Source organism: Carcharhinus amblyrhynchos, unplaced genomic scaffold (genome assembly GCF_965287045.1).
Source record: "Carcharhinus amblyrhynchos unplaced genomic scaffold, sCarAmb.v2.hapA scaffold_46, whole genome shotgun sequence".
NCBI lineage: Eukaryota > Metazoa > Chordata > Chondrichthyes > Carcharhiniformes > Carcharhinidae > Carcharhinus > Carcharhinus amblyrhynchos.
Window position 1 is genome coordinate 1,324,165 of NW_027649787.1, and position 12,509 is coordinate 1,336,673.

At 42.1% G+C, this 12,509-nt stretch overlaps 1 protein-coding gene across 1 annotated transcript; it reads right to left on the reverse strand.

The window, feature by feature from the left end:
* Positions 1-8,302: 8,302 nt before the first annotated feature.
* On the reverse strand, positions 8,303-12,190 carry LOC145337322 (putative G-protein coupled receptor 139). Its single transcript, XM_080182123.1, has 2 exons — positions 12,121-12,190; positions 8,303-9,204 (listed from the first exon to the last, which is right to left on the reverse strand). Exons 1-2 carry the CDS (start codon positions 12,188-12,190, stop codon positions 8,303-8,305), a joined length of 972 nt encoding a protein of 323 aa, XP_080038249.1.
* Between the last annotated feature and the right edge of the window lie 319 nt (positions 12,191-12,509).

The following is a 12,509-nucleotide window of genomic DNA, read 5'->3' on the forward strand; positions in this document are numbered from 1 at the left end:
GGCCAGTGTCTGTGGGAGTTTGCGCATTCTCCCCGTGATTGCGTGGGTTTTCTCCGGGTGCTCCAGTTTCCTTCCACACCCCAAAGATGTGCTGTTAGGCTGATTGGCAGGAATAAATTGTCCCTAAATTAGTTTTCCCTCAATGTGGATGGCCATAAAACAATAGATAAGGGTCATGGGTGGAGGGTGGACTGGTAATGTTAAAATGGCGGCGTGGGCTCGTTGGGCCGAAGGGCCTGTTTCCCAGGCAGTTTTTGTTCTTTGTTCCTTTGTTCTTTGTAAAATTCACAAATTGATTCAACTTTTTTTTAGTAAACCATGGTTCCATCACTCCACCACTTCCTCCATGCCTGATAGGTAAATATTTATCAAGGATACACAGTAGTTGTTCCTTGAAGAAGCTCCACATTTCAATTGTGCCCATCCCCTGCAGTTTCCTTTCACATCATGTGCGTCCTAAATCTCGCCTAATCACATCATAACTTCCTTTCCCCCAGCTATAACTCTTGCCCTGCTGTGTGTACCTATCACTTGCCATCACTAATGTAAACGTAACTGAATTGTGGTTGCTATCACCAAAGTGTTCACCTACCTCCAAATCTAACACTTGGCCTGGATCATTGCTCAGTACCAATATTTCAGGCAAGTCCCGTTGGCGTGAGCGTGCGGTTGGTCGGCGTAGATTGCACACAATTATATTAATATAGGAGTTTCGAAGAAATTTTGTTGTGGAAATTGTGGTGCTTAAATCCGGACATTGTAAAGAAGGGAAGGCAAAACAACAACCTCCCTGATAAGTCCCCTTGTAAACAATGTGTTTAAATGTGTGAACTGTATTCAAGGAAATCAGAGTGTGGAGATTTCAGACAGCTCTCACCTTCTAGTGAGAATGTGATACATTGCATTCATGAAAATTGCATTCATGAAATACTAATGCACGGATGTCTCGAGTAGGTCCCAGTGTGGAAACTATTCTCTCAAGTCCGTGTGTCCGTAGAGTGCGTGTGTGTTTGCAGAGCGTACACAGGAAAGCAGATAACTCTCTGACATATCCCCTTGTGAAGATTATGCTGTTTATATCTCTTGCTTATATACAGCGAAATCAGTTTTGGAAACTCCCTGACACTCTCCATATTAGACTGTAAATGTTTTTTATCTAGACGTTCTGCAGAGACCAATTAGTGCAAAAATATCCCGGGGTAATCCCCTTTGGAGAGTGTATGGTGTATCAGTGCAGAGTACACGCAGTGAAGTCAGTGCAGAAAAATCTCTGACAAACCCTCTTACACAGAATGTGTGATTTACATGTGTATTATATTCAAAGGGAAATCAGAGCAGGAAGCCCCTGAACTTGTTGCTGTATATATATATATATATATACACATGCGCTGTATATATATATCTATATATAGATATATATATATAATATTTATATATGTATAGATATATATATTATATATACATATATATGTATATATATATATGTGTGTGTGTGTGTTCTAGCACTGCCTCATCCACAAAGGCTGTCAAGCTCACAAAACAAGGTGTATTGCTGAAGCACAACTTAAGCGCGAGCTGCGCAAGTCCAGAGCCACCAGTGCAACAACTACAGGGTCTACGCAAGGCTGTCCAATATGTGCCAGGACATTCCGTGCCCAAATTGGCCCTGATCTTTGGACACACTGCAACCAGCACCAAAATGACTAATGGTGTCGAGGTCTTGACGATGGAAGAACAACCAACTGCATAGAGGCAAACAAACGCAGAAAGATCTTTAACATACCCCTTTTTATCGAGTGTGTCATCATTTATTTAATGCCAAAGACTCAGCCATTGTGGAGTTGATTATCATACAAGTATTGATTGATTGTTAGCAGACCGTTCAATTTACATAATTTAGAAAAAATAGTTAATGGCAAATAAATTATACATCCAAATTCCAGAATGGACCAATGCACCGCTGCAAAAGAGAGCAGGAGTGAGTCATTGTTCGTGACTTCAGAGCAATGCTGTGGACAAGTATCGGTGTGCAGACAGAAAATCCTGATTGTAGTAGCGTAGACTCATAGAGGGCAAAAGTCGCCCTTAGATCCACAGAGTCAGAATAGAATCATAGAACCCTATAGTGTAGAAAGAGGTCCTTTGAGTCTGCACTGAATACAATCCCACCCGGTCTCTACATATTATACCCACTAATCCCTCTAACCTACACAACCCTGGACTCTAAGGGGCAATTTCTTAGCACGGCCAATCAACCTAACCCACACATCTTTGGACTGTGGAAGGAAACCGGAGTATTCAGATCGTTGGGCCGAAGGGCCTGTTTCCCGTGCTGTGTTGTTCTTTGAAACCCACGCAGAGACGAGGAGAAGGTGTAAACTCCACACAGACAATGACCTGAGCATCGAACCCAGAACCCTGGAGCTGTGAAGCCGCAGTGCTAACCACTGTGTTACCGTCCCGCCCTGAACTAACGTGCAAGAAACACTTAACCTCCCACCAAATCCGATTTGCCCACACTTGGCTCACAGCATCTGATCTGTGGATCAGAGATGGTATTATGGCTGAGACACAGTGTTTGCCCGAACGTGGTTTGATACTTAGAGCAGCAGTGGTACATCGTCACATTAAGTTGATGGATGAATGGACTTGAATGTCATGATCACATAATAAAAGCACTGGGAAGAGACTCTACCCCGTTTGCACTTGTTTTATCGCTAAATTAATTGAATTATTGCGATTACCAGAATTAAGTAATTGAATTATTGTGATAACCGGATATTTGACTGCATTTTTGAATTTCTCTCTGAATTTGGACTGAGTTACCCCATAAATAAATGTGTTTGTGCAACAATTTAAATTCAGTAGTGTATATCCTACATGTCGAAAGATATAGTGAATCATTATAATCTGTAGGATTTGTGCCTGAAAAGTTATAATATAACAAATGTACAACAAAATAACAACCAAAGAGAAATGGAGCTTCCAGATATGGTGAAGAGTAAAATCACAGAGATTCTCCTGCTCTCAATGTCTGGGTCTATGCAAATCTCTCCATTTCTCTGACCTTTTAGTTCCTTCCGTGTTCGACTGATCACTAAAATGTGCCTGACTGTCATTGAAGAGGATAATTAAAATGCATGGGAGGAATGGGGTGAAAACCATATCAAACCAATCAAATCTCACCCACCCAGGCTCAGTATAATAACTTGGTTTTCTGTAACAGAACCAGGTCACACTTTTAATTATAGCTCCTGGTGAATATGTAAAGTAGTAGGGAACGTTATCTTTTAGAAACAGGAGTATGGAGGCTGTTGTGAGAACGAAGAGTGCATTTTTTTTTTGCCGTGCAGTAGGTACTTTTCAGTCTCTGACAGCATATGACCACAAATGTGAGATGAACAGTGAACCAGACGGAGCAATGTGTGGCTGAAAATCTCACAACAGTCAAAATGCTACACACAGGTGTGGTTCTCAAGAAACATAATGGAAAGTAGTAGTGAGTGATTGGTACAGTATGATCTCAGGGATAATGGCCAATAGATCCGCCATTGCCATAGCTATCAGGTAATGATTTGCGCAAATGGATAGGTTGCAGTTGCCCTTGGAAAGAATCACGGTGGCCACCAAATTAACTGCAAGAAAAAAAAAATTACATTAATGAAGGATTGTTTGGTTTGAATGGAGCTCAACTCCATTCCAAAGGACGGTGGGACGGGAAATGGCCAAATAGGCTCTTCTGTCTGGTAAAGGTCTAAGGCAGTTTCAATCGAATGATCAGGTTAATCCATGTATGTTCTGCAATTGCCCAGTGGTAATAATAGGATTACATAGCTAGTTTACCTGGTTTACAGATATAATGTTATTCAGTTGTTATTGGCATCCGCTGGAATGCATTGCTGAATGGATGTTGTGACGTAGTGAAAACAGAGCCACGCACCCTTAAAGGGCAAAGCTCAAAGTGCAAAGAGTAAATGTAGTGCAAGGTGTAAAACATTAAGTATTAATTTTAAAGATGAGTGTTTAAACATTTTTTTAAAATATCAAGTTTAAGTTTTTAATTTTGATTCTTAAAGTTTAAAATTTAAAGTGTAACTTTTAAGTTTTGAAGTTTAGATTAGTACCACAACGACGCTTTGCAGCCGACAAGAGCCCTCCACCTCATCCACTACTCCACCAATCTTGGTGTCATCAGCAAATTTACTAACCCACCCTTCAATTCCCTCTTCCAAGTCATTGATAAAAATCACAAATAGCAGAGGACCCAGCACTGATCCCTGTGGTACACCGCTGGTAACTGGCCTCCAGTCTGAAAATTTTCCTTCCACCACCACCCTCTGTCTTCTATGACACAGACAGTTACTTATCGAATATAGATGCGTCTAGTTTGGGAGCGTTTAAGAGATCTCTGGATAGGTTTATGGACGAAAAGGGATTGGTATAGGCTAGTGGGTCATTGTTTTTGTAACTGGTCGGCGCAACATCGTGGGCCGAAGGGCCTGTTCTGCGCTGTAATGTTCTATGTTCTATGTTCTATGAATTGGCCAAATTTCCTTCTATCCCACACCTCCTTACCTCCTTCATGAGCCGATCATGGGGAACCTTATCAAACGCCTTACCAAAATCCATGTATACAACATCAACTGCTCTACCTTCGTCTACACATTTTGTTCCCTCCTCAAAGAATTCAATCAAATTTGTGAAGCAGGACTTACCCCTCACGAATCTGTGCTGACTAACGCGGATTAAACTGCATCTTTCCAAATGGTCGTAAATCCTATCTCTCAGCATCCTTTCCATCAACTTAGTGACCACTGAAGTAAGACTAACTGGCCTATAATTACTAGGGTCATTCCTGTTTACTTTCTTGAAGAGAGGAGCAACATTCGCCAATCTCCAGTCCTCTGGCACAATCTCCGTGGACAGTGAGGACCCAAAGATCAAAGATACAGACTCCACAATCTCATCCCTTGCCTCCCAAATTATCCTAGGATGTATCCCATCTGGCACAAGGGACTTATCGACTCTCAGTTTTTTTTTTCCAAATTGCTAATACATCTTCCCTCATACCCTCCTCCATCCTATGAGCCTGTATCACGCACACATCCTCAAAAACATGGCCCCTCTCTTTAGTGAATACTGAAGAAAAATATTAATTTAATGCCTCACCTATCTCTCCTGACTCCATACACAAATCCCCACTATTATCCTTAACTGGCCCTAATCTCACCGTGGTAACGCTTTTATTTCTCACGTAAGAGTAAAAAGCCTTGGGGTTTTCTTTTACCTGACCCACCAAGGACTTCTCATGCCCCCTCCTAGCTCTCCTAAGCCCTTTCTTTAACACATTCCTAACTATCTTGTAGCCGTCAAGCGACCCAACCGAACCTTGTATTTTTTTTCATCTTTACATACGCTTCCTTTTTCGTCTTAACAAGACATTCAACCTCCTTTGTGAACCATGGTTCCCTCATGCGGCCATTTCACTCCTTGCCTGTCAAGGACATACCTATCAAGGACACGCAGTATTTGTTCCTTGAAAAAGCTCCACTTTTCGTTTGTGCCCATACCTGGCAGTTTTTGTCCCCATCTTATGCTCCCTAATTCTTGCCTAATCGCATCATAATTACCCCTGCCCCAATTATAAACCTTGCCCTGTCATGTGACCTTATCCCTCTCCATTGCAATAATGAAGGACACCGAATTGTGGTCACTATCTCCAAAGTGTTCTCCCACATACAAATCTAACACTTCACCCGGTTCATTACCCAGAACAAAGTTCAATGTGGCCCCACCTCTTGTCGGCTTATCCACATATTGTGTCAGGAAACCCTCCTGCACACATTGTATCAACAATTCGACCTATAAAGGTTCCAATCAATATTTGGAAAGTTAAAGTCACCCGTGATAACTGCCCTGTGACCTCCACATCTATCCATAATCTGTTTTGCCATTTCCTCCTCCACATCTCTATTACTATTTGGCGGCCTGTAGAAAACTCCTAACAACGTGACCGATCCTTTCCTATTTCTAACTTCAGCCCATATGACCTCAGTAGGCAGATCACCCTCGAAATGCCTTTCAGCAGTCGTTAAACTATCCTAATTAACAATGCTACTCCTCCACCTCTTTTACCGCCTTCCCTACTCTTACTGAAACATCTATACCCCGGAACTGCCAACAACCATTCCTGTTGCTGTTCTAACCTCAGTACCTCGCGACCCTCATCACTGGCTTTTGGACTACATCTCATTTTCCCATCCCCCTGACAAATCATTTGAATCCCACCGCCCCCCCTCCCCAGCTGAAGATCCGACGCAAATTTCCCTCCCACGATATTGGTGCCCCCCTGGTTCAGGTGTAAACCGTCCTGTTTGTACAGGTCCCACCTTCCCCAGAATGTGTTCCAATTATCCAAGTAAATCAAACCCTCCCTCCTACACCATCCCTGCAGCCACTTGTTAAACTGCACTCTCTCCCTGTTCCTCAACTCACTAGCACGTGGCACCGGCAACAAACCAGAGATGACAACATGCTTTGTCCTGGCTCTCAGCTTCCAACCTAGCTCCCTAAATTCCTATGTTAAACCCCCATTCCTTCATCTACCTATGTCATTTGTACTGATGGGCACCACGACCAGTGACTGAACCCCTCCCCCTTAAGGATCTTGAAAACACAGTCCGAGACATCACAGTCTCTTGCACCTGGGGGATATCATACCATCTGTGAGTCTCTTTTGCTGCTGTAGAACCTCCTACCTGTCCCTCTAACCATCGCGTCTCCAATAACAATTGCCCTCCTGCTCTCCTCCCTTCCCTTCTGAGGCACAGGGACGGACTCACTGTTGGAGGTCCGGTCACTCTGTCTTACCAACGATAAGTCACCAGTATCCAACGTGGTATACTTGTTGCTGAGGGGAACAACCACAGGGGATCCTCACACTGGCTGCTTCCTCCTAGCTCCTCTCACTGTCACCCATCTATTTTCATTTATTTTTGGAGTCTCCAAATCCCTGAAGCTTTTATCTATGATCTGATTCCTCTCCCATCTTGGGGAGTTCAGAGATGTATAAGGCCTCACTTGGAATACTGTGTGCATTCCTGGTCATCCTATTACAGAAAGGATATTGTTAAACTGGAACGAGTGCAGAAAAGATTCACTGGAATGCTACAGGGACTTGATGGATTCAGTTATAAGGAGAGGCTGAATAGACTGGGACTTTTTTTTCACTCTGGAGCATAGGAGGCTCAGGGGTGACCTTATAGAGGTCTATAAAATATTGAGGGGCGTAGACAAGATAGATAGTCAATGTATTTTCCCAAAGGTAGGGGAGTCTAAAACAACAAGGCATAACAGTGTTCAGAGAGGGATTTTTTTTTTCAAACAGAGGGTGATGAGTGTCTGGAAGAAGCTGCCAGAGGTCGTGGTAGAGGCAGTTCCAATTTTATCTTTGAAAAAGCATTTAGATAGTTACATGATATAATGGGTATAGAAGGATATGGGCCAAATGTGGGCAATTGGGATTAGCTTAGAAGTTTAAAAAATAAACGGTGGTGTGGAAAAGTTGGGCCAAAAGGCCTGTTTCCATGATATAAACCTCTATGACTCTCCATTGCAATAGACCTCTTACAGTTAAACAGTGGCAGAATTACCACTCAATAGTTCCTGCACATTTCTCTTAAGTTACGGTTCATTTCCTCCTCTCTCTAATCACTATTTGACAACATGCCACGTTAAAACTGTGTTGTGCGCATACACAGATTAATTTTCAATTGTAACTAAATGGGTTGCACACATGACCCACAGGAATGGCAACAGCTTTCAGCAACAGAATGACATAATATATATATAGTTTTATATATATATAGGGGTCCTCACCATATATATAGAGGACATACATTGTGATGCTAATCAGTACCTTCTCAAACATTTTTTTTCTCTCACTGCAAAACTTTTACCAATAAAACTCATGATATTTCAAGTTTTTGCCTTCACCACCTATAAATTTACGATGGTTGGGTGGGGATAAACGGAGTGGTGGTGAGTCCATGTCACTTGATATTATAAACTGACATCCGCTAAGACCAGAAAAATAGAGTAATTTCACGTTCGTCCTTTACTTCTGCTGCCACACTGCCCATGAAAATATTCCTTCATTTTGATGTTGAAATTCAACATTCAGTTTTCTCACATAAAGAGTTGTTGCAAATGTTTTGCAGAGGAGCAATAATGTAGCATAAGATCATTGGAAGAAATAGGTTCAAAATTAACATATATTTTTCCAGGTACTCTTGTTTTTAGATCAGTAGGGGATCAATTTCCCATTTAGTGTAAAGAGAAAGCGTATGATGTGTTTTATCTCTGCCCGGAATTTTCTTTGAGTTAGCACATAGATGCATGTGTTTGTAGATGAACTCAGAAGCTGCAGCATAAACCCGCACTGTTGGACAATGTAAACGGGAAAGTTCAAGTACTTGTTTTGATAGTTAAAATTGACCCATTGCCAACTTAAGGAATGAACAAGATGCGTCATCCATAACACCACAAAATTTGCAGAAATGGCAAACAACAAAATCATAGACTTTCGGCGGTTCTCCAGCTCTGGATCGTTGTGATTCTCATGATTGCTTCGGAGGCTTCTGCGCACTCTATTTGATGCCAGAATGTGTCTGAGGGTGAGCATATTGAAGACTAAAATCAATATTATCGGTAATAAAGGCGTTAAAATGTTGTCCATGCACTGGTATGCCTTCCAGAAAGGCGAAGTCCAATAGTTTGATTTTCCAATGCAGTACCACGGAACATTATCTATTACAACAATTGGTTTGTACACAAAGAAAACCGGAATGCTTCTTAAAAAACTCCCCAGACAAATGACTGATATAATCACAGTCACAGTTTTCACTGTACAATATTTCCGTTTGAAATTTTGGTAACAAATTGCCGTTAAGCGATCAAATGTAAAAGATACAGTAAACCAAACCGAACCATCAATAGAGACAATATACAGAACATGTCTGAGAGTACAGACAGGGGTAAGGAACAAAAAACTATCAGGGAAATACATGTTGTTTATTCTATGCATTATCACGTCAGTAATAATCACCATCAGATCGGCCACTCCCATGGCCAGGAGATAGCGAACGACACAATTGGAGAGGCCACATTTTCCACGAGAAAGAATCACGATTGCTAACAAGTTAACTGTTAAATGAGAGGGAAAAAAATACGCAAATATAATATGTTCCCATAAATAAACCTACCATGGAACAATCTGCACAAGTTACTGATTTACCCTTCCTGAACAATGTCTACCTAGTTAGTTAACATGTTTTCTGGATAATGTGTGCATGGTGCAGGGCATCAACAAAACGGTAGATTATGTAGAACGTCTTCAAAGATTAATGCACGAGTGATTAATGTAAATAGATCAGAGATATATGAACACATTACACTGTGAATTAAATAATAGGTTCAGTGTGTCACAAAAATGAAATGTAACATTAAAAACCTATCGAATTGAATGAAAAAGAAAACAAAGAACCAAGTATGGCACAAGAACAAGCTGTTCTACTCTCCAAGGCTGTGCCGAAAATGTTGCCCTAACTGAACAGATACTTAACAAAGAACGAAGAACAAATCATCCCGGGAAACAGGCCCTTCGGCCCAACGAGCCCGCGCCGCCATCTCAACACCACCAGTCCACCTCTCTACCCACGACCCCTGTCTAAAAAAAAAGTTCTGCCCCTACTCGTACACTAACCCTCTTTTCCTTCCTTATTCATACATCCATCCAAATGCCACTTAAATTTTCATAATTTGCCTAGTTCCACCAACTGCTCAGGCAGTTGAAAACCATCACCCTCATACAAGAACATAAGAACATAAGAAAGAGGAGCAGGAGTAGGCCATCTAGCCCTTCGAGCCTGCCCCGCCATTCAATAAGATCATGGCTGATCTGAAGTGGCTCAGTTCCACTCTCCTGGTTTGTCCCCATAACCCTTAATTCCCTTGCCTACCAAAAACCTATCTACCCGTGACTTAAATATATTTAGCAAGGTAGCCTCCACCACTTCAACGGGCAGAGAATTCCAGAGATTCACCACCCTTTGAGTGAAGAAGTTCCTCCTCAACTCCGTTCTAAACTGCTCCCCCCCACCTTATCTGGAGGCTGTGCCTCTAGTCCTGCTATCCTTTCTAAGCGGGAAGAATCCCTCTACCTCAACCCCCCACCCCCTCACACACTATGAACTGGTGCCCTCTTGTCATTGAAACTTACACCCATCCTGTCTATGCCTCTCATAGTTTTGTAGACCTCTATCAGGTTTCCCTCTCAGCCTCCATCTTTCCAGTGAAATCAATCCTAGTTTATTCAATCCCTTCTCACATTCAACACTCTCGAGATGAGGCTACATCCTATTGAAACGCCTTTGGAATCCCTCCATGCTCCCACGTCCTTCTCGAGGTGTGGCAACCTGAACTGCACACAATAATCCAATCACAGCCTAAACAAGATGCTATATATCTGCAATAGGATTTACCAACTCTTGCACTCAATGAAGGCAAGCGTCATATGCCTTCTAAATCAAATTGGACACTTGTGTTGCCACTTTTAGAAATCTGTGAACTTGCACGCCCAGATCCCTCTGTATAATAATGTCACTTAGAGTTCTGCCATTTACAGTATAATTCACACCAAGTTTGATCCTTGTAAATTCAGCACCTCACACTTGTCAGAATTAAACTCCAGTTGCCATTACTGTGTCCAAATATCACACAGTAATATTTGTGATATCACACAGTAATATCACACAGTAATAATAATATTCTAGCCATGCATGTTGTACCCTCTGACCCACCCCTGCCAATATCAGCAACTCTACCAGTCTCCAGGTCATGCACAAGCTTACTAATCACACCACCAACATTTTCCTCGCCATCATTTATATGTGCTGCAAACAACAGATATCCCAACACTGAAACCTGATATGTTCCTCACGATTCTCACCAACTTTTAAAAATACACCAGAGAAAAGATTTGCTCAGGTTGTTTCAAAGCTCCTGCCCTGTTCAAGACCACAATAAATTCCAAAGGAATGTGAGTGAAGCCCAGTCCACCACTCAAACCCGCGTCCTATCCATTGAAACTGTCTAGTCTTCCCGTTGCCTCGGAAAAGCAGCCAACATAAGCACCCAAACCCAGGACACCTTCTTCTTGCCACCTCCTTCTATGACGAAAAAGATAGAAAATTATGAGCATAAGTACCAATCTACTCAAGAACAGCTTCTTTCCTGCTTTCATCAGCATATTGAATGGACCTAACTCGCATTAATTTGATCTATCTCTACACCCTAGCTTTGACTATAACACGACGTTCTGCGCTCTTTCCTTTCGATCTGAATTTACGGTACATTTTGTCTCTCTACCATGCCAGAAACAATACTTCTCACCATACAATAATACATGTGACAAAAAATAAGCAAACCAAATCTAAGTGTGGCACGGTAGCACAGTGGGTTAGCACTGTTGCTTCGCAGCTCCAGGGACCTGGGTGGGAATCCCGGCTTGGGTCAGTGTCTGTGTGGAGTTTGCACATTCTCCTCGTGCCTGCGTGGGTTTCCTCCGGGTGCTCCGGTTTCCTCCCATAGTCCAAAGATGTGCGGGTTAGGTTGATTGGCTGTGCTAAAGGTGCCCCTGGGTGCTTAGGTTAGAGGGATTAGCGGGTAAAATATGGGGGAGGGGGGGGGGCGGAGGGTAGGGCCTGGGTGGGATTGTGGTCGGTGCAGACTCGATGGGCCGAAGGGCCTCTTTCTGCCCTGTAGGGACCTATGGTGGGTCCCCTTAATTAGTTGAAGTCTGACTTAGTGATAGGTTGTGCACAGAAAAAATACGACTCCAATGGCAATATCGGAAATGGAAAAAAAACACTCAACAGGAAGCAGATCGCCTTAGGAAAATAGAAATTTTGATTGAAAAACTGTTATTTCTGATCAAACAACTGTAAATTGCGAGAAAAGGATAGGGAAAAAAAGGTTTCAGTTGCCACGGTATGAAAAATGAAACGGGCTAACGTGTCTAACAATGATTTTCAGAGTTAAGAGGATGAAAGTGTGCAATACCTGGAATTCCAACTACCGCAAGTACAGGATAGTAAATCACTTCTATCCGATAAATGGCTGGGAGACCCATTTCCTGAGTGAAGAGCAGATATCTATTGCATTCTAAGCAATGTAATTACTGAGCGAATAGGTTTTCTTTCCGATGTGCACCATAATTATAGCAAAGACAAAGGTCACGGGAATCAATTAGGAATTATCAGTTACATTAGTTACAGTCAAGTGAACACAAAGCCTTAATTAACCATTTGCACTCAAAATGGGAGTTACACGATTCAATGTATAACACCAAATGATTAACTTGACATAATGATGCTGACATTGAGCTGGAAATTCAATGCAAAACATTAACGATCTTGCCTAACGCGTGTTGACGGCTAAATCTATGTGCT

What these genes read in the sequence shown, in the direction of transcription:
- LOC145337322 (XM_080182123.1), bottom strand. Translation starts at nt 12,190, where the DNA reads ATGGGTCTCCCAGCCATTTATCGGATAGAAGTGATTTACTATCCTGTA. An exon ending in TGCGGTAGTTGGAATTCCAG is followed by an intron (nt 9,205 to 12,120) that starts GTATTGCACACT and finishes CTCATTTAACAG; the next exon opens with TTAACTTGTTAGCAATCGTG.